Genomic DNA, 23,670 nt, shown 5'->3' on the forward strand with positions numbered 1-23,670 from the left:
GTAATTGCTTTAGCTTTCTGTTATCCACAGTTGCTGTCTTCAACAACTTGTTTCACGCATGCACCCTGCTGTCACACAGTGACTGTAGTAGCTACACACCATCTGTGGACCTGGTCTGCTCTTTTGTGTTGTTTGTATCGTGACCACAGGGGAGTGAGCAGACAGGTCAGTAAATATTCCCCTAGACCCTCCACACACCTGTTTTTTCTGGTGGACCTGGATGCCCTTAACAGGTTTAAGCAGGCGTTCTTGGGGACCAGGCCCTCTCCCCCACCGGGGGAGACTCAGTGGGCCTTTCTGCCCCTGGGTGAACCCAGTTTACCTACCTCTTCTTAGCCCTCTGTCCGATGGCGACTCAGACCATGACCGGTCCTGGCGTCATTCTCCCTCTCTGAGACCGGAGTCCCACAAGGCAGCTGAGGCCCCACGGGATGCCCAATCGGACCTCTTGGAGCCTGAGGGATCTCTTACATTCCCATTACTCAGAGTGGATCCCCTGTGAGAAGGAAGACAAGTATGTGGCCAGTCGGCTACGTAAACTGCTGGACAAGGAGGTTTGTTCCCGCGTATGGTGGAGTGCCCCTGTCCTTCACTGGAGCGTAAGGTAGCGGTCACTCAATAGATCGACGCTCAGATGGGGACTTTCTTGGACAAATATATCAAGGACCCAAAGAAGGGCACAGGCCAGTCTTGGCGGGCTTGCCAAGACAAGTTGTTGGACATTATGGGCCCCTAGGTGAAAATCCTTGACATGGTGGAAGAAGCCAAGGAGTCCGGGCCCTGATTCCACCCGATGACTTCACGAGTTGGGCGCAGAGACTAAATATATTTCTAGGCAACGCAAACTGCGCCAATTCTACCGAAAGGCGCAGGTCATTGCTCATTCATTTGGATCCCAAGTTAGGAGAGCTAGCTACGTCAGAGGCAGGCCAGGAAGCTCAGGGCATTCTTTTTGGCGATCCATTCGTCAAGGAGCTTAGCAAATTTGGCTCTACCTTCAACTCCTTGGACAAGGCCCAGTCGAGAGTAAAGCGCATCTTCAATGCGCGGGTTTTCAGCGGGGCCAGCCATGGTAGGGGGCGCTCAGCTGGCCATTCCTCTCAGTCCTCCTGCGTCAGAGGCCAACAATCTCAGAGGGGACAGTGGCAGGATTCATCACGCTTTGGAGGATTCCACCCCACCAGGTGTCGACCCCAGCACAGTGGACAACGCAACGGCTCCCAAGTGCTTTACTTATCTCATGCTGTTGCTTGGGGGGCAGTTAGGCACAATTCCTGGACAACTGGCATGCCCTTACAGCCAACGCTAGGGTGCTACAAATGGTACAGGGGTTTCACGTGGAGTTCTACTGCTCTCCCTTCCAGGTATCCCCGCTGCCTCCACTTCGCTTTTCCGGCAGGAATTTCACACTTATCCGGTGGGCGGTGCAAGAGCTCTTGGCAAAACAGGCTATTCGTCACTCCTCCCCTCACCCAGGGGGATTTTTAAGCAATCTGTTCTTGGTACAGAAACAGGATAGGGGTCAGCGGCCGGTGATATATCTCTGGGAATTCAATGATTGGCCAGTCTACCGCCACTTTAAGATGGAGGATATACACCTGTTCCACGACCTCCTTCGTCCCAGCGACTGGATGGCCCAGCTGGACCTCAAGGACGTGTATCTTATGGTCGATATTTTTCCATTGCACAGTCAGTTCCTCCAGTTCCAAATCATAAGGCCAGACCCATGCATTCACAGTGTGGCAGGCACCATGGGGTGCCCGCCACTGGGTGCAAGGTTTTCCCCAACCACCCCTTTTGTCAATGGGAGCATGTGTTCTTGTTCGGAACATAGGCTCCCATTGAAGTCAATGGGAGTCCGACCAAATCGTATCCGGAAGCATCCAGATGCATCATAATCGCTTGGTTGGACCACCCGGATCCGAGTTGCTCGGAAAGCATTCCAGAACCGAATTGGTAGGAATTCTTTCCGGACTACATCGTAATTGACCCCTTGGGGGTGATCGCCCCAGTATGGAAATCGCAAGGATGGTTTCCAGTTCTGATGGAACTTTCCTGGGCTTCTCCAATCCATCTACACCCATTGCCTCATCTCCTGAGCGATCTGGTCGGCAATCCTCACCCTCTAGTGATAAGCAACTCTCTCCCGCTCATGGCGTGGAGGATTACTGGTCTTGATGGCAATGGTACGTTTAAGCGGTACCACTCGGCTTGATCTCGCAGGATGGGTTGGTGTCTGCGTTGGAGTCTGGATCCTGTGGGGCAGACGTTGCCCACATCCTGAACTTTCTAGCCTCCCTGGCATCAGAGGGAATTGCATACCATATGGTCAATACCTTTTGGTCTGCCATCTTGCCTGGCCATGCAACTGCGTGAGAAATATCCCAGTTGGAGAACATCCGCTGGTCAGGAAGTTGTTATGTAGTATCCGGTTGTCTCTCCCACTGGAGCCAAGGTATTCGGTCCTATGGAATGTCAGCAAAGTCTGGAATCTGTTGTCAGGGTAGCCAAGCAATAAATACCTCTCTCGTAAGCAACTGTCTTCCAAACTGGCCATGTTAGTGTGTCTGATTTCCTGCAGATGGGTTTCGGGGTGCTCTTTCACTCTGGATGGAATTAGCTTCCATGTGACTCGGTGCACCTAATGCCAGTCTCTGGTGATCTCTTACCCAGCCTTTCCAGAGATACCCAAACTATGGGTAGTGAGGTGTATCAAGGCCTATGAAGCCATGATAGCCGAGTTGCGACCTCATGGAGAGAGGAAATTGATTATTGCTTTGAGAAGGTCCTTTAACCCGTTGACCACGGTGCGAATTCCACCGTGGTGCGGGCATTTTAGTCAGTGGGTGGGGTTTGGACGGCCCCCAGCTGTCCCTGGCACATGCCCACGTCACGTGGGACGGCCGGGGGCCGTCCTCAGCATGGAACGGGTTAAGGCATTCTCATTCCCCAACCATAGCGCAATGGGTCTAATGGGTGATGATAGAAAAGGGCATCAATACGTACATTTTTTGAGCATACACAACAAGGGGCGTAATGGCATCAAAAGCTTTGTGTTAGGAGCTCTCTTGAAGGATATCTTGAATGCAGTAGACTGATCGTCAGTATCAACCTTTAAAAGGTTTTATTTTAAACCAGTCTCCTCCATTGTGGCTCTAGTGGTGGATACGCTTTGAACTAGCCTAATATTCGCTTCCGTGTCCTGACATAGAATTAAAATTGTCCTTGCTTTCGTAAAAGGAAGTTTCAATTCTATTAAGGATACAGAGGTGCGGATTAGCCCTCCCATAGAGGAATCATGATCCAGCCGGGTTATCGGATCTACGTCTAAGTGTAAGTAAAGATTTTTCCTGGTTTCTCGTCTGTGATGAAGTTGACGTGCTATGGCGGCTCGCTGTTGACAGATGCCGAATGTCCAGTGTTTCATTGCTCCTTTTCTGTTCATAGGTGCAGAGACCTCAAATCTGGACTCATAATCTTCCACTGTCGACTTGGTCGCAGGAAGAAAGAGGGAATCCGACGAGGGTCAATACAAGTTAATGAGGCGGGAGTCTCCAGATTGGAAGGACATTGTTTTTTTAACTTGATGGTTTTTTCTTAGGCTTCATGGGATATGAAGTCCTTTGTTGATTGTTATTTCTTTACAATGGCTGCTGTTTGAATTAAAGAAGAAAGAAATGCCTAATCCTAATCCTCGCCTCCGTGTCCTTAATAGAATTGAAACTTTCTGTTACGAAAGGTGGAAAAAACGTTATTCTCTATTGCAGGTGTGGCAGCTATGGGGTGGGAAGCAAAAGGGAAGCAGGAGAGAATGATGCGAGAAAAGGAAGGAAGAGAAATTTCCAGAGAAGCCGAACACAGACTTGAGAGCATAGAAGCAAAAGAGCCCATTCCCAGTGAAGTTCAGAAGTGGATCACATTTACAAGTTTTTTCGAAGAGAGACGCTAGAAGAAAAACCCATAATGGATCTTGATTATTTTTTTGTAGCATACCTCTGTTTGTCTTCTTACTTATGGATTATTACCGATATATATTTTTGTAGCTATTTGCTACTTGTGGACACTGCTGGTGCTTTTGTCATGTTGGAGTGCAAGGAGAATAGAGGGGCATATTACCAACGATCAGCAATATTTATCGCTAACGAGGCTTAGCAACTAATTGTCTAACGCTAAGCATCGCCGGAAATTATCGCAGAGATAACTTGCTATTATATTAAAGGATGGTGACTGGGCAGTCCAGGTTTTGCTTTATCAGCTGCTATCACAAATGATGATCTGGAGAGGTGCTGTGTAAAAGTAATCCTCAGATACAGGCCTGGAGTGGCTGGGTAAGTACAGCCACTGCGGCAAGTTTCCAGTGGCATGGCCTTAACAGTAAAATAATGTATGCATTAGCAATCCCGCCCACGTGTGGGTTATTATCCCGCCCAAGGTGTGGGATATTAGCACAGCCACAAGAATTATACCACAATGGAGGAGACACTTATGTCAGTTGTATAAATTATAGAGCAAGTAAGGGAAATTATGTAGCATCATGCAGCATATTCTGTGGCAAAAGCATTTTGCTATTTAGTAATTTTATGACATTCTATGTCATATTGGGGGTTTTCAATGGTTATGTTGTATCTTACATTATTATAGTTTTCTTACCTCTGTGGTAATTTTCTCTACCATGCTTAAGTTCCAGTCCTTTCTGGTGAAATATAATTCAGAACCTCGGCCGTAGGAGGCGATGAGGTACCAGTGGCATAGCCCAAATGAAGACCCCCCAGCAGAAAGTGAAGAGGCCCACTTCACCTCCCACATTTCTTGTTGAAATCTGAAAATTATGCAGCAGTTGGTAGATTATGTGGTAAATGCAGTAATTCTGTAGGTATGCGGAATGAGAGGCCACCCCCGCGGCTAGGGGAGGGGGGCCTTTAGTGGGAATTCCGTGCCTGGCAAGAGAGTTTCGATTCTCCAGGCTTTTGTCATGGGGAGGGTCTCTCAGTAATGTGAGATGCCAGGTGGGCGTCTGAGAGCCCTCCCCCCAAGTTATTAAAATTACAGCTCCCCAGGGAGTAGCCCTCTTTCGTCTCTCGCCTCGAGCACAGGAAAGGCTAGCTGGATCAACAGTTGCCCACCCACCCATCCCTAAGTTCAATAGTGAGTGGCGGGGTCCCGGATAAGAGAAAAAGCCGGGAGACTCTTTTTGGGCAGAAAATGGACGATCCTGCAGCAGGGGAGGCAGTTATGGCGGCTCTGGGCTGGCAGGAGAGGGGGCTGTCCTGCTGGTGGTCCTGGACTCTCTGGCCCTACCCTAGTAGCTGGTGCTTGGTAAAGGGGGTGGTGTTGTGTCCTGCTGGTAAAACACGCCTCTAGAGATGCTGAATTGTAAATACATGTTAACCTGTGGCGCATATGTATGGAGCGCATCATTTATGTGTGAATTTAATAAAATGGTCAATGTGGGAGGTTTTACCCACAAATGGTGTTTTGGTATAATAATAAAGCTACGCAGTGGACACCAGTCACTTGTAAGCGTTTCACTGGGGAGGTGATCAAAGGGTGATGAGCGAATGGCACGAGATATCCCCACTATAACTCGTCGCTACATATTCAATTAACTCCTGTGGCTTGGTCATTGAAAACATTTGGGGTGCTAGCGGGAAGGTAAGAGTTCTGTGTGTGCATGATGTTTGTGTTCCGGTTGTGCCGCAGGGAAAGCAGAGGTCTGGACGCCAACACTTCCCCGCATCCAGAACGCCATTATTAACAATTATCTCGAGACTGAAGGTGTCTCCGGTTTGTTGAGAAGAGAGGGGAGGTGTTCAGGCGCGCGCAAGAGACAGGTGGCGGGAAGGGAAAGGGATAAGAGGGACACAGATTGTTGAGATGCAACGGGAACAGCCAAAGCTAGTCCGCGACATATCACAGCGGCACCAGCAGAGGGCGCAGAACACAAACAGAAGGATACACACCCCATTTCGGAGCAGTTTGCAGTCCGCTCTCTCTCGATTGCTTTTGCTGCAAGCGGTTTGCTTGATATTTAATTGGAGACGAACGAATGTTCCAGCGGAAAATTCCTGAAAAGTAAAGAATTAAGATGAGCTTTCATCAATGTTATATTGTCGATTAAACCATAAGAAATCCAATTAGGTGAATCCACTCACAGACTTGTCCCATCACTGGCCACTGAAGTGAAAACATGCCCCAAAATAAAATAGTGCTGTTGAGGACAAGATACCTACCTGCTCTTTTGTAGTTGGCGTCAATGCTATAATGATTGATTGTAAAGCGTTGCAGGAATTGTAGTACAAATACGAGTTGTGTAGTACAAATATCAATTGTGTAGTACCAAAACGAGTTGTGTAGGAGTTGTGTAGTACCAATACAAGTTGAAGCCGTGCCCAAGAAATTGTATAGCTTGGAGATTATGGCTTATGTAGCATGTTTCTTCCTTTTTTCATTCTAAAAATAGTGTATATGTGTTTCAGCCGTTAGCACTGTTCGCTTTGGCTTTTTTACGGTTGTAAAAATAGTTACATATAGGAAAAATTCAATGTACGTGTTCATTAATCTCAGTTGTCGGTGGGCATTCATGCATAGGAGCAGCAAGCATGCAACAAACTTCCAGAGAAAACGTGTGGTGTTTGGGGTGTACAGGGGTGTAGGGCATGTTTGGGTTAGCGGAAAGTAGAACACTCACACAACAGATCTTGTGGGAAGTATTTAATATAAATAATAAGAGGCAAGGTCTCCCTCATAGGTAGGTATCTGTTCGAGCCCATTATAGCTCTGTCCTAGCGGGAAAAACAACGTGCAACTGTACTTTGCTGTCAATATAAAAATTCCTGTAAAGTTTTGTAAAAGTATGCAGATTTACCTGCACGTGGAAAGAGAAACACATTCACTGAAACTGGGGCAAGGAAGCATACACTGACTCAAGGATAGTGATGGATATGAACTTTCACAAAAGTGGGACCCTAGGAAAGAGAGCACCCACATTAAAAGTGGAGGACACTGACATCCAGGCAGTGAGGCGTCACTCATTAAAACAGACACACTCTAACAGCATTACTGTGGAACTGCGCACTTTGCAGCGCCAGACAACCACCAGCAACCTCTGGCCAACCACAAGTTAAGCGTAGAAAAAGGAGAGATTCCCTTGAACTGGACTAAATAACACTAAAGCTAGAAAGTCAAAAACAATAACAAGATTCATGTGTATACAAAGAATTCTTACAGTTTATTGGTAATACAAACATTTAAAATAGTGGACAGTTAAGAGACCACTTAACACTGATTAAAACAAGATAATGACAATAAAAGATACACTTCATATTCAATATTGACCAGCAAAATTGAAACAAAAAGACAGAAAAAAGTAAGACATTCGACTCGTGCAATACTGGGTGTATATTCGTACTCTATTTTTGACACCTAAATTATGTATTCTATAAAATAGTATATCAACAAAGATGTCCGAGTTGTGAATTATACTAAATGGTGCGTCGACGCGTTTCGGTGGTTTTCCACAATATTCTCCACCTTTGTCAAGACTACATATAATATCTGTCGTCGTTTAGGGGTCAATAAAATCACCCTTAGGGTTTGCTTTTTGGAATTGTTGGGTATAAATTGTTATCCAAATCCGAATGTGGTATATCAGAGAGATTTGCTAGCTTCATGCATCCATTTAAAATCGTAAAGTCTGGCTAAGAGTAAAATCGTCCTGGTGCTAGGACATTAAGCGTTGAATATGGGCATTCTGAAATACTTAGGCCCCATCAAACGTTCAGTCGTCTTTTCTTGATCTATTAAAACCCAGAGGCGCCTATGTCATGTCCTTGCGATGTGAGTTTATGGTTCTCAATTCAAGCGCAGAGGACTGCCTACTTCTCTGGTTGTAGAAGGCTCGTTTGGTTAAATTGCCAGGGATGCTTGCATCATGTTTGTGCGGTGAAAAGGGGATATTTCCCTGATAAGAAGCGTGATACTGCCTTCTTCTCTGGTTACCTCAAAAACAACGTGCAACTGTACTTTGCTGTCAATATAAAAATTCCTGTAAAGTTTTTTAAAAGTATGCAGATTTACCTGCACGTGGAAAGAGAAACACATTCACTGAAACTGGGGCAAGGAAGTATACACTGACTCCAGGATAGTGATGGTTATAAACTTTCACAAAAGTGGGACCCAAGGAAAGAGAGCACCCACATTAAAAGTGGAAGACACTGACATCCAGGCAGTGAGGCGTCACTCATTAAAACAGACACATTCTAACAGCATTACTGTGGAACTGCGCACTTTGCAGCGCCAGACAACCACCAGCAACCTCTGGCCAACCACAAGTTAAAGCACAGCTGTTGCGCTGCATTAAAACAGCATAATGTAAACCGTACTTTACACTGTCACACCGCACAGCACAACCTCTTCACAACACAGCTTTCCCTTCCACAACGCCCGGCACCAACCCCAGCACCAAACACCTCATAGCATTTACATACCGCCAGCCCACGCACAACACCCTATTTCCTAAGATCACCACGTCACACTATTCAAAAACACATCATTTCATTGAAGTCCATGCTATACCACACATTACCCATCTCATATAAATTGAGTTGACAATACAACTTGCATAATTCCTACACAGTTTATACCAACTAAATAGAATACCAAAATTGAGCTCCAATCCAACCATACCACACCTCGCCACAACACGCCATGACACAAAAAACCACAACGGCCATCACTGTCATGCCAGCCACACCCAAGCAGAACTATTTTCACCACTATAAATTTTACTATACCTCAGCACAACACACTTCCATTGACCACTCCACAAAATATTCACTAGATTGCTCCATCCTTCCAAATGCCACTCCACAGAATGTACTTGATCATGTCACAAAATTGCCCTCATTACACTCCAGCACCAAAATATTTAACTCAGCACCTGGCCAGACCATATCACACCTGCCATACTATTGCCCACTATCTAAAACCTACATCACCCCATAAGACGATGGACACTTCAACAGTGCACAATATCATAGCAAATTACAAAAACCTCATCACGCCCTCGCGCATACCACACCTTTCTTCCACTCTCACCCCAGCTTGCCACTCCTTTCTGCAGTTTACCAGCAAGCACTCCTCTGCGCCCACTTAGACTGGACCTTGGGGCCAAAAAATATCTCAGATAAATTGGCACTGCGTCCCATACTTTATTTGAGGAGGATCTGAGTCACCCAGTAGCTATCTGCCTATTGACAGGGGTTAGAGGAAATCTTGTCCCAAGTGGGCGGGAAACATCCTTTACCACGCGGATTTTACTCTGCGTGGCCTTTACAACGCGTCCGTTACAACGCAAGTCGTAACCACGACTTGCGCTGGAGGGCGCTAGAGGATTAAAAATAGTATATTTACTATTCCAACACCTTCCCTAGTGTCCACGGGGACTGGTGTTAGAATAGTAAATTATACTATTCGAAATCCGCGCCCCCAACGCAAGTCGTGGTAACGACTTGCGTTGTAAGGGACGCGTTGTAAAGGACTGCATTGTGACGGTATGCGTCGTACCGTCATACATCCCAAGTGGGCTGTAGCAGAATTCCATGTCTAAAGCATGTAGAGGGTACATTAATAGCCACCAGCCTTGAGAGTCTATGGAATACAGGCTGAGGCTAGTTCCAAATTACATATTAAAACTGCATACTGGCAATATAGAAATAATCGCATGCATAGCCAGTCGAGCCATGGAACTCTAACAAATGCCTATCTCACAGCTAAGGATTCCTTTAAGCTGGAAGACTTCCTGGACGAAATAGAACCTCCTCCAGCCAGACCTCTCTACTTGCAGTTCCGGTATGGAACTTTACCTGTCTGAGCCTTTACTGCAAAGTGAAGCATGTACTATGGATAAAGGAGTTGCATTGCCCGGCCTGCAGGGAGCAAAAAGGAAACATTGAGCACATTATCTTCTTCTGCCCAATCTACATGTCGCAAAGTAGGTGTTGGGATATTCAGATGTGTCAGAAATTGGGAGTTAGGGAACATAAGGGAGCACTCCGGATTCTGAGATACAACACATGTAGGTTGTCAATCTTTGCTCTCTCTCTCTTTCTGACGAGTGTGTGGAGACTAAGGTACAAGTCAAGTATTCCTCATAAGAAACTTGTATAGTGGCGAACAGTAACATGGCTGCTGTACAATTGTTGAAGAATAGGAAGGCTAATACTAGTTGTATTACAGGATACATTTTAGACTTTTATATTCTTTCAACCTTTTAGCAGGTGATTAACGTATTTTATTACCCAGAAAGCCACATTTGCTTCACTTCAGGATAGCTGGATTTGCAATTATGTCAACAATTAATTAAATATACTTAAACAAGGTGGACAGGCCCACTATGTCTATGTAATTACTTCAATCACTGTGGCATGAGATTGGACCCATTGGGTGTTGTTAAAAGACCCCTCACACACCAACCTAGTTGGTGTCATGCTTCATCATTGGGGTCCCAACTGGGCGGCCGAATGCTCCTCGGTTGTGCTACGTCGCCTGATTACAGCGAAGCTGGTGTTGGTGCGTAAGTGTGATGCGATGTGATATTCTACAGTTAAAAATACCTCTGAGAATCCTTGCCTTTATTTTTAATGTTGGAGGTGAGGGGTCTTTTGACAACACCCAATGGGTCCAAGCTCATGCCACAAACAGTGACTAAAGTAATTACATACACATAGTGGGCCCGTCCACATTGTTCAATTATAGTACGCTTCTGGGGATCAGGACGCGCCCCCAAAAAAGCCTCGCTCTTCCATTGATTTCTCTAACAATTAATTTAAGCCTAGGGAGGTACCAGGGACCCCCAGACAAATTGCATCAAATCCTTACGCTGTAGGAGCCCGCTTCATAGCAAGGAGTCATAGGTTGCTTCATTGGTTATATTATTGTACAGAATTGTGCAAATTTATACTGTAAATGGCAAATGCTTTATGTATGTTTTATTCAATGTGCTTTTATGGCTTACAGCCGAAATAAAGTTTAAAGTAAGTAAATAAAGTTTAAAGTAAGTAAGCATCAGATCACATCACACCATATCTCAGCAGATCATAACATTCACACCATTCACAACATGCATAAAACACCATGAATCTAATCTGAGCCTTTTCACTACACTGTAGAATGATATACAGCACAACACCTCCAAAGTATGTCTGGGCACTGTTCTGCTGCACCCACAAAACAATACCAGTTATTTCTATAGAATGTCATGAAAATTGAACCCATAATGTGGAGTACTAATAATATATACACAAAATCAATTAATTCTTTTCACCGCATGCCACATTATGCCACTTTTTACAACACGGTATCACAACACCAGGTCACACCCGTGTGCACTGTATTACATCATATTACACCTTACCAAACTCATCATCCCACACACAACATCATATGTATCAACATACCCTTTCTAGCAAAAAGCACACAACACTATACAGCACAGTGGAACTCCAAATCACACTACATAACATTGCATTACATCACCATATCACACACTTTACAAAAGACACTCCGCCATAATACATTGGATGGTTCCTTCACTTAACATTACTCCTTACGACAACAGATAGGACCACGTCACTCACTTCCACAACACTGTAGCTCACCCCACAACACCACTCTCTACACATGCCAACAGGGCATCAACAACCAACTTTTTTTTGGCTCAAAGAATTATAAAAGTGATGAACAGTAAAAATCATACAGATATTACATAAAATACATAGTGGGTAAAATACATAGTTCATTTCAATACAAATGAATTAAAATAACGTAAGATTGTGCTACATCTATTAACAGAAGAAAATGCACTATAGAGTACTTCCATGCTAAAACAATTACCAGAGAGACAAAAACCTCAAAGAGAGTCTTAAAATGTGCTCGGAAAGGGTCCGCTATGCCATCCAGAAAGCCCTAAAAATGCTAACAGATTGAAGGCAACTTAAAGGTTGTCTATCTTAAATAGGCTTAAAGCGCACAGTGCATTAAAAAACAAGATGAGACTTTAAAAACATTAGTAACACGCCCTTAACGTGAATTTATTTCCATCAGCCTTTGATCTAATGTGCCAAATTGAGCTTTTAGCAAAACCAAAGGGGATGATGGGCAGAGTGTTGAATATTGGAAGCACTCACCCCCAGTCAACTGATCTGGGTTTAATCCATCATCATTCCTTAGCTCACTCCGCCACCCCAGTTCAGACATGTCCATAGGCAAATCAGTCTGACCCTGTGCCTCATGGGAACAGTCCAGCCCGCACTGCCAAGCCATGTCTCCCCTGGACCGGAAACAAGCATACTGGGACGGGTTTCGGGTTCATAAAAATTGAGCTTTAGCAGTGCTTAATTTGAGCTGGTGGTTTCCGGTGCTCAGCGCTGGCACTTAATCAACAACACCAGCATTTTTCATGAGCACCAACTAAGAACACAATCATTTATGGTAGACACGGGGAGATTAAGTGGTTTGCCCAGAATCACAGGATGATGAGCTGACGCCGACACTTGAACCTGGTTCCCCTGCTCTGAAGTCGGCAGCTGTGGCCATTATGCCAAATCTTCTCCCCACTTTCATGGTTTTTAGTTGGTTCTGTTTTAGGTGGTGTTAACAGGAAAAATGGGCTGGTGCAAGCTGCCTCCTATCGAGCTCCCCAGCACTTATTTTTTTTACAAATTAATCACTGAGCCCATGTAGTTGGCGACCGAATAGGCAAAATACAAAATTTTCCCCCTTTCGTTATAACATTATTGGTGTTTCATCCAAAATATATATATAGTTGTCCAGCAGATTCAAAACATCAAACAGGTGGTTTGTTCTTATTTTATCCTTATAAAAAAATAACAAAATTGCAGACAGTAATGTTTAAAATTGATTATTTTCTTTTAACAACCAATCGTCAACAAGCAATAAGCATAGGCCCATTAGTTAAAGAACAAGATTTGATGAGGAACAATTACAAATAATGCAACAAACCAAATCTGTCAGGACAAAGGTAAATCTAGCACAAAACAGTACACAATCCAGTACTGTGATTATGAGTATGAGATTTCACTGCGTCACTTCTAGGACGCCGTTGCGTCAAAATGTGGCGCCTGCCTCACAGCAGGCGTAAGACTGACTCAGGCCCTTTCACATGGGGCTTGCCTCATGTGAAAGAACGCATTGCTGGAGTTGCGTCACTTTTGTGACATACTCCAGCAATGCGTCACTTTTGCGCTTACAGATACTTCAGAAATACTGACGTATCTGTAACTCCTTGCGACATGATGCTTCATACATTAAATATGACGCATTAGGTATGTCGCAAGGAGTGCGCACTGAGAAGTGACGCATAGCTGCTTTCACGCTGCGATGCATCATTTCTCATAAATGAGGCCCCATATATTTAGTTTTGCTGTTGTGTATTTCTAGGCCATCGTCCTTGCAGAATAAACTAAATTTCCCCAAATGGGTGCTTAGACACTGCAAGGTTTTAAAGAGAAGAAGAGTGTTCTCTGCAAAGAGCAGACCCGGCACTTTGGACTCAGCCATTTTAGAGGAGTTGTTCTCACAGTCCAAAAGATAGGTGACGTATCCATTAATAAATAATAAAAATAGTGTGGGTGCCAGGACACATCCCTGGTGGACATCTTATCTGATGGGAATATCTCCAGTTGTTACACCACCCGGATCCCACCTGACTCTAGCAAAATTGTCTATATATAATTGCTGGATTAAACACAATATACCAGCGGGAACCCCAGTTTTCTCAGGGATCCTCACGGTTTACCCCTGGGAACAAGGTCGAAAGCAGCTTGTAAGTTAACAAATGTGACAAATAACAAACATCAATCAATATCGATTGTTTTTCACTTTATGGTCAAGAACCGAAGGACCTGATCAACCGTACTTGTGTTGGCTTTAAAACCTGCTCGAAAGTGCAGCAACAAATTGTTGGTATACAGCCTTTACAACGAAACTTTTACAACGAACTACCATTACAACGCAACTTTTACAATGCAAACTATTACAAAGCATAGTGCTGGGGGTCGCTCTAGGATAGGGAATAGGTTTAATGTACTATCCAACACCTTCCCTACTATCCACGGGGACTGGAGTTGGAATAGTAAATTAAACTAATCACTACCCAGCGCCCAAAAGCATTATGCGTTGTAATGGTGTGCGTTGTAAAACTTGCGATGTAAAGGTAGGCGTTGTAAAAGTATGCGTTGTAACGTCATACATCCCAAATTGTTAGACCGTATCCTTTCCCATAATTCTCTCTAAAGTTGCTTACTGTAAATCTTTTGAATATTATTGATTAGACTTATAGGGCGATAATTACCTGGAGCTTGCCTGTCTCTCTCTTTAAAAATAGGAATAATTTCTGCCCCAGATGAGAAGTTCAGAGCCAAACATATCAGAGGGAATACTGTCAAGATCAGGAGCTTTCCCTCTTTCTGTGCGTAAAGCAAATTCAGGGCATCTTCTAATGTAAAGTCCACTGGCTCATTTCCTGTTCCCAATGTGGTAAGAAAGGTCCCAGGGCCGTGGGTACTCTCCTCAGGTGCTGGCTCTGCATAGGGAGCTGTAAAATTGCTTGACCCACTCCCCCGCGGGGATATGATATTCAGGGCTGGAATAATCCCAACGTCCGTTATGGGTCACCAGATGCCAAAACAATCTAATGTCCTTTCCTCTCGCTGCTTCCAGCAGGTACTCCCAAATCTCGGCTTCCCACTGGGTCTTCTTGCTTGTCTTAATTACCATGGCATAATTCTGCCTGGAACTAATGATATCAGCCTTATATTACTTTTTAGGGCTTTCACCAAGTCAATTTTTGCCAATCTGCAGTGATGGTCAAACCCTTCATGCATTTTGGGAACATTATTATTGGTTTTAACCTCTTTCTCAAAGAATGTTTTCAAACTTGAAAACAAATCTTCGTGAACGGCCAAGTTTTGAGGAGGTGGTACGTCCTGGTCCTTAAATATTGTTAGTGCTGCACTGAATATTCTATAAATCTCTTTCTGGATATTCTCAGATTCATAGATCTCCAACCATTTCCCATTCCACCTGTTATTATTCAGGACTGTTGCATTAGATGTTGCTATCAAAGGCAGGACACGTCCCTAATTTGGGACCCCTTCAATTTAAGTGACAGAGGAACATAGTCGCTGGCCTGGTATTCAAAAACCTCTATATCGGCCATCTCATGCCAAACCATGACATCTAGCAATATATAATGGATGTTACTTTTATAATGCCCTCTCTTAAAGGTTGATTTGGCTCTAAAGTCTGAAAAAAGAGCGGCCATTACACAGTCTTAAGCCATCAACAACTATGCCTGTTACCTGCAGGGCAGCTACACTTATTCTGACATTTTTGCTAAGGTTAGAATGTGGAGGCATCTCTAACATTCGTCCTCTACCCTAGTCTGCTGTGACATGGGTGGATAAGGCTTAAGTGTGGTATTAAGGTCACCTGCCATAACCACGTATCGTCCTATATTGTGAACTTCTAAAAGTGTGACCAAAGATTTCAGGGCTTGGGAGGGTTAATTAAAAGAAGATGACCTGTTATAGATGTTGACCAAAACATATGGGGTCCCTGACTTCGGGATCAATTTAAGGTCAAGAAGATCTATGGAATCGATCTTGATAGCCATGATTAAGCAATCGAGGGTTGTTTTAATCCATACAGTAAGTCCTCCCAATGGCCTACCTGCTGTTGAAGCTATAGCTTCGATGTTGTATGTAGTAAAACCCTGCTTATAGACCTTATTTTCTGCCCAAGACTCTTGGAAAAAACAAATGTTACATTTGTCAATGAATCCTCATCAATCTACATCTGCCAATTTAGCTTTGATTCCAGCTATATTCCAACTTACTAGCTGTATGTTAGTTAGCACATTTTGTGGGGTGGTATTATGCTAGGATGAATATGCAACATATCATAAGGGGTTTTGGGAGTCATATTGCAGACCCTAGGAACAGTAGGATTACAAATGATCCACTTTCTTTCAGGGCAGATAATTTCCTCATGAACTCTAATAATGGACAGCACCTCAAAATAAAAAACTGCGGGGGGTTTGCCAGCCACCTGAAGAGCGTGAGAGGTATGCAGTCAATCCACCTCAGCCAGACCACTGTTGACAGAATGAACTGGCAGAGCTCTCACCTTTGGGCCTTCATGGCAGCTTGTGCTGATGCTTTCAGGGCTTTCTTTCCCGTATCCTTGCCATCGTCTGGGGGCTCAATTTGAATCTGATATTGGAGCTAGGGTGAACAACCGCCCGTAAATTTCACGGACCGTCCGTAAATTGAACCTCACTTCTTTTGTCCGTGAGGATCCCTTTTACGGACGCCTTCTGTCCGTAATTTTGGGCCTTTCAGGGAACAGAGCTGTTTCCCTGTGAAAGGCCTCAGCTCCCTGATGGGGCGCCTCGCACTCCTCTGAGCACAAGAGCAGCCCCACCCCGCCCATTGTCATTCTGTATGTGGTTGATTGCCACATACAGAATGATAATGGGTCGGTCTGGGCTGGCACCGCATGTGGTGGCCTCCTCCAGCCTCGGTCTAGGGCAGGGCTTTCTGTTACCTGGAAGTGCAAAAACGCCCATGCTGCTGCTATGTGAGAATCCAGTTAATTGAAGGTAGGCAGTGAAAGAATTTCAGAGGAAAGGATTATAGTTCTTTCAGAGTCTCATCATTTAGAACTGACACATTTTCAATAGTATATTCAAGGAAGCCATGGTTGATGCGTTTTTATTTTATGCAACTAACAACCATTGACAAAGCCAATTTATCAGTAATTAGCGCGGGGACTCACTGTTCTATGTGTAGCCTGGCGCTCTATAAATGCTAAAAATCAAAAAAATAAAAAAATCAATAGTTCTGGCTTGTTGTAGGTGCATTACTTGTTCTAGGTGTAACGTAACTTCTTGTATTATATATCTGGATGCAATGACAGAAGCAACAAAAATACCAATTGGGCGGCACATTATACTAAGCACAGATTTTTAGCTTAGGTGTTTTAATCCACGCCCTTAATTACATCAAACACCCTTTTGGAGAGACCCCCCCTAGTTTTTTCATCCCACTTAAAGCTCTGGAAACAACACCATGTCACAGTCGCCCCCCACGTCCAGGCACTGTGCATCATGCATCACTCATGCCTTCCACTTTTTCAGATTGCCTATGTGCAGGGGCATAGTGAACCCTGTTCCACCCCATCCCTTACTTTAGGAACTACAGCAAGGGTGGACTTCGTGATGGGTCTCTTCTGTCTGCAACTCTGCAGACAAAGGCTCAGCTCACAATTAATGTGAAAAGGTGAGTGAGTAAGTAAGTGAAGGGATGGGTGGATGGATGGCTGGATGAATGAGTGAAATGATTGACGGATGGATGAGTGAAAGGGTGGATGATGGGCGAGTGAATAGATGGATGAGTGAAATTATGGATGGATTGATGAATGGATAAGTGAAAGGGTGGACTGATGTATTGATAAGTGAAAGGGTGAATGGATGGACAGATGAGTGAAAGGGTGGATGTAAGGCTGGATGAGTGAGTGAAAGGGCGGGTAGATGGACAAAAGGATGGATAGATGAGTGAAGGAGTAAAAGGGTGGATGGATGAGAAAAAGGATGGATGGATGAGTGAAAGGATGGATGAGTGATAGGTTCAATGGATGGATTCATGAGTGGATGAGTAGATGGATGGGTAGGTGGATGGAAGGATGGATCGCTAAGTGAAAAAGGAATGGGGAGAGAAAGGGAGGATGGGTGAATGCATGAATGAACGGGTGGAAGGATGAGTGACTGGGTGGATGAATGCGTAAGTGAAAGGATGGCTGGATAGATAAATGACTGGATGACTGAGTGCACGGATGGCTAGGGTGAAAGGGTGGATGGATGCATAATGGATGGATGGATGAGTAAGAGGGTGGATGGAGGGATGGATGAGTGAAATGATGGATGGAAGGATACGTGATGGATAGGTTTATAAATGGTTGAATATTGACATGGATGGGCACACAGATGGAAGGACAGAATGAATGGTGAAAGACTGAATGAAAGTATGATTACACATTGTAAGCTCCATTATCTTAAGCAACACTTCCTAAACATTGACTTTCACATTTTTATGAGTGATTGTCTCTATATAATATGTGTGTATTGTAACTCACTCAGACACTCTGCCCTACATACTTGGTATGAGTAGCACTGTTAAAGAAATTAAATACACATGAAAGAGGGTCTGTGTGAAGATGAGGGGCGCCATTGGAGGGTGGTAGCAAGGCCAGACTGGCTGGACCGTGCATTGGGCATTTTCTCTGGGTGCAGGAACGGTGGGGTGGGGGCGGCGGTTTTGTTACCACAAAAAGACCTGCACATTTGCTTAAAGCTGCTCACATACTGAAAAAACATGAAGTGCACAATTGTCTCAACCTAATGTTAACTTATTTTCACTTGTACTTAAGTGGTTGTCTATTTACTTAGTTATATACTATTGCGCAACCTCCTTTGGTGAGTTTGTAAAACTCACCTTTTGTCCTGAATTTTGACCTTCTGTCCTGAATTTTTGTACTGAATTTTGACCCTTTGTCCTGAATTTTTACACTCACTGTCCTGAATTTGCACCCATGCCAGTTGGTCACCCTAATTGGAGAGTACAAAAGGGGAGGTGCATTGGCCTAAGGCTGTGGTCTTCAAACTTTTTAACGCAGCGCCCCACCAGTGAAAAAATCGAATTGATCGGGCCCCTCTGCTTCAGAATGATTCACAATAATTCCATTAAATTGGCACTGTTTAAATATGTCTCAATTTATTTAAACAGGATACATAGTTAAACATTCCAATTAAATCCTCTTAGTGTTTTAAAAAATGCAACCAAATACATGATTGCCAAACATACTATTGTGGTCAGGCAGGCCCTACTACGTGTAAAAATACCTACAGTCTGATTAATAGAAATGGGGGTGGGGGTGTAGAAGAATATTTGGAGTCCCTTCCCTTCTGACAATTTCTCCCAGCCTGATATACATGAAATAAGCTGTTAGAGATGGCACATTGCAGAGAGGCTACAGCTGCTCGTTTTCTTCCATGCTTAAAACAAAACACTGCTTTGAGCATAATGCTTCTTTTGGGCAGAGCCTGGCGCCCCCCCCCTGGGATCACTCGAGACCCCCTAGGGGGGCCCGCCCCCAAGTTTGAAGACCTCTGGCCTAAGGAAATCAAACCCTCAACCAATTCTGGAGCTACAAGTTTCATCTCAATAAAATCCCTTTGCCTTCCTACAAAGAAAAACACAACAAAAATAAAAGAAATAAAACTGAAAGATACCCCCATGCATGCTTGAACATGCGCACTCATGAGCAGACATCTTGAAATGGTCAAAAAACATAATAAGATTGCTGCCTGCCAAGAGTGTGGCTAGTAGCCAAAGATGAGCAAATTGATGTTGAGCAAGGGGGTGACAAAATGTTCTCTTGTGTGCAGGGCAAAGCCAGGTCTGACGTCAGCAGTGCAAGATACATTAACCATTCAAGACACTGTGAGACCAAAATCCGCTTGGTCTGGGCAAACACATTAACAGGGAATAAAACCATTGAATCAGGAGCAGGGAAGTAAAATAGACAACAAAGCCACTCACACAAAGCTCACTTTAAATATAGGTGATGTATTGAAGACAATAAGTCTTGCCAAAACACAGTCAAAGCTGTCTGTAGCAAGAACTAGCAAACAGCTGATCCAAAGCCCTCTCTCTATATATGTTGGAGAAAAAAAAGGTCTCCAACAAACAGCTAGAATCGAGACCTTGAAAGAGTACCTATCAGCCCTTTACACAAGAAAACAGAAGCAGGCTGTCAGAAATTCCTAAACCCCTCTGATCCAATGTCAAGGACAAATCACCCCTGACAGGAAGTGGTTAGCCTCAATCAAACTTCTCTACAACTACTGCAGCATACAACCAGACCAATCACACGAAAGAGGACATGCTCTGTGTCTCAGAGAGCGGTGGTCACCACTCAAATCAAAGAAGACAGATAACACCACCGTAGTTCATTCGGATTACTAAAGGGAACCTGTGATGTAAACGCATCCGTGTAACCCAAAGATCACCCAGTGATTCTATTTCACATAACCCTATACATACAAACATACATACACGGATATAAATTAGAGTTGCTTTACTTTCCTGCCTGAAACGGGCACCCCATATTCAGCTTACCAAGCACAGCAATTACTCAGTGTGTGTTTTTACTGGGTCAACCCCTAGGCCTGTGTGTTTTAACCTGTCAGCTATACACAAATTCTGTGTACTTGATTAGGTAGTTTTTTTATTTTTACATTGGTGGGGTTTGTACGTAGGACATACTTTTTCCAGCTCCAAAAAATCGATTTAACGGCGCCCTCTGTGCTGTAAAAATCTTGTAACATAACAATGCTACATAACCCAGAAACAAGATACATCAAAAATAGCAGTGACTGACAGATTCTGGTTACAAATAGTATCTCATTACCTATGGATACACTACTTCATTTATTAATAAAAAGAGGCACAGCCTGTATTTATGGTGACGTATTGCTCCAGCTCAGGGGAGCGTCAACACATTTTCCAAAATATTGCAAAACTCTTAGAGGTTATACAAAGCAGAGACCGACTACATTTAAGACATAAAACAGTCAGGGGCAGATTTACAATTACTGGCGCACCCCTGCATATCGGCAGGGATGCGCCAGTAATTGTGCGCCGCAGCTCTGCCACCCATGATGCGCCGCATTTACAATGCGGCGCACCATGGGGCAAAAACGGCACAGATGCGTTACGCATCTGTGCCGTAAAAGCGGCGCATTGCTGGAGGTGCGTTGCAAGCGCGACGCAGCTCCAGCAATGACCAGGGGGCCCCATTGTGAACAATGCTGCGTCAATCCTTACGCCTACTTCAAGCAGGCGCAGGGTTTTGATGCAGCATGGGCCCAAAAGTGACTGAGTGAAATCTTGTAGATTTCACTCAGCCACTTTTGGGGGGCGTTCCTGCGCCGGAACGCCTCCCCCTGCGATGGTACGCCTCTTCTGGCGCAGGGCTTTACAACGAGACGCATCTGGGAGATGCGTCACGTTGTAAATACCCCGCACCATGGTGAATCTTTTGCGCCGCCGCTGCGTCACAAAAGTGATGCAACGGCGGCGTAAAAGCGGCGTAAGCAGCTTGTAAATCTGCCCCTCAGTTTAGAGGGGATGCTAGAAGCAGTGCTTAGTTTTCCGCCGGGCCCAAGAATGTTCCTAGTCGCCCGTCTCCTCACTGCTGCATGCTGACCCAGGATGACTAATCTTAATTTCACCTCGTGCTTCTTTCTTCCACCACCCTACACCCTACACCCTACACTTCCTGTCACTGTTTTCATATTTTTATCTTCCTCCTACTTTCTCCCTTTTCTGTCTTTATCTCTTGCTGTGAGCCAAAGGCGGATGATGAAATATACGAGAATGTTCCCAAGAATGAGTGCCAGTGTCGGCCACCTGCAGCCCCCAGCACAAATTAAACACTGGAAATACGGCCATGCAAGTCCTTCACAAATTTGAAAGGTATGCCCCACCTTACAAGGGAGACCTACATCTAATAGCCTTGGATCAGGACAAGAGCCAGACCGTCTCATAAAGGCCTTTGTCTCAGAAAGGCTGGGACAGAGAGCTTCACACACCAGGTTAGCTTATCTCACATACAACGACCACTCTGGCTCTGACAAACCATTGCTGAATAATTTGAGGCGCCGTGGACAGAATCGTGCCAAGTTACGCAGACTTCTTGCTGTCCTGCACATCCTTCTCCGTAGACATTCTCACCTTCTCATATCCAACACCTCAGTAAATAGAACTGTATATTTATATCTTACATAATCTTGAACGATATGCATTATAGTAGGTAAAATTAAAATACATGTGTGTGTATAGATGTATGCCCCATGCCACTGGTACATCCTTCAATCAATCAGGGAATTGTGAAGCACGCCCCTCGCCCGTGAGGGCTTCAAGGCGCTGTGGGGGTGCAGCTCCGGGTCAGCCTAAGAGCCAGGTCTTGAGGCTCTTCCTGAAAGTGTGCAGGGTGGGGGAGAGTCTGACTTGCAGGTTTCAGCCCATACTTGTGTGCCTGTGGCAAGAGCTCAGAACGTAGAAGCCTTCTTCAGGACTGATTTAATTTCTGGACTGAGCAATATTGTAATCTGATCATATCTATATGAAATCAGAGAGCAGGGAGCCAACAAGAATCTGCTGTGCTGCATCTGCATGAAATTGGAAGAGCAAATGGGGCAATGTTTTTCATGTGGCATCAACAATTATGTACATTTGTTAATATAATGAGACCTAAAGTCTCTCCGCCACTCCCTTCCATGGCACAAACGTATCCCCCCAACGACTCTGCATTAAATGCCCCAATATTCCATTCATGAACCTCTTACCTCCTCTGTCGCCTCCTGCAACGAGAGAACCTTGAATCCCTTAATGACATCCTTGGATTCGTGGAACTGCTCCAGCGTGAGGTCAAGGGCTCGCTGCTGCAGCTCTGAGAGCTCCTCCAGCCGCACCTGACCAGAGGTGGTGGCAATGATGGCGCTCAGCCAGAGGATCACCAGTGGCCTCCCCATTGGCTTATCTTCTCAGTGTGAGATGTTGGATTCTTTTCCTGGTGCTGCCCTGAAAAGAGACTTTGTAAAGAAGAATGTGCTCTCCAGCCTAAATAGAAGGCTTTGGTATTGGCTGGCTTTTTGAGTCTTTTAGCAGCAGAGAATTGGCAAGTCTTGGAAGGACCGCTGTGACACCACCGTACAAAGTGACCCAGACGCTGACAGTTTGAGGACAGACCCTTCCTTCTGTCCATTTCAAGCACGGGCTTGACTCGGACTCCAGCCTGATATTGATTGTGGTGAACCATTAACTTATCCAGTCGCTGCCTCTATAACAATCTGTGACAGGCCCTCATGTAACCTTGACGAATGTCCCACTTGATTTTTCGAGGACGTGACTGAAAATTTGTTGTGCTCTGTAAAATGAAGGAGGGTACAAGATAACTATCGTTTGGTTTAGCAACAACGTAAACACCTCACTGTCCTCAGCAATATACTCTCAGGTTTTAGAGGATCCTTCATTTAACTTGAAAACACATTTCCCCTCTTATGTCTTGAACTTGAGGAATCTAATTGTGGGACTTTGCATAACTACGGTACTTTGAATCTGGGATGTAATATCTTTATGGGGCTACTGGTGCTGTGGTGAGCATCGTGGGAAGCATATATACACACATATATATATATATATATATATATATATATATATATATATATATATATATATATATATATATATATATATATATATATATATATATATATATATTCACTGAAAAAACCATAGGTTAGAGACCATATATAGTTAGCTGGACATTTTATTGACATAAAACCAATGCTGGGGGTAGTGTTTTAGGGTTTAGGGTAGTGTTGTAGTGTTTGCGTAGTGTAGGGTCATGCTGGGGGTAGTGTTTTAGGGTTTAGGGTTGTGTTGTAGTGTTTGCGTAGTGTAGGGTCATGCTGGGGCTAGTGTTTTAGGGTTTAGGGTAGTGTTGTAGTGTTTGCGTAGTGTAGGG

General features: G+C 44.4%; 1 protein-coding gene across 1 annotated transcript in view; it reads right to left on the reverse strand.

The window, feature by feature from the left end:
• The window catches only part of RARRES2 (retinoic acid receptor responder 2), a 43,325-nt gene extending 20,410 nt beyond the window's left edge, over window positions 1-22,915 (reverse strand). The window contains exons 1-2 of the mRNA XM_078662584.1: window positions 22,490-22,915; window positions 5,961-6,065 (exon numbers count right to left, since the gene is read on the reverse strand). Coding sequence (XP_078518710.1) covers window positions 5,961-6,065; window positions 22,490-22,675 — 291 coding nt within the window. The 5' untranslated portion in view covers window positions 22,676-22,915. The remainder of the gene's footprint in view (window positions 1-5,960; window positions 6,066-22,489) is intronic.
• Window positions 22,916-23,670: the final 755 nt, after the last annotated feature.

This window comes from Lissotriton helveticus, chromosome 10 (assembly GCF_964261635.1).
Source record: "Lissotriton helveticus chromosome 10, aLisHel1.1, whole genome shotgun sequence".
Lineage (NCBI taxonomy): Eukaryota > Metazoa > Chordata > Amphibia > Caudata > Salamandridae > Lissotriton > Lissotriton helveticus.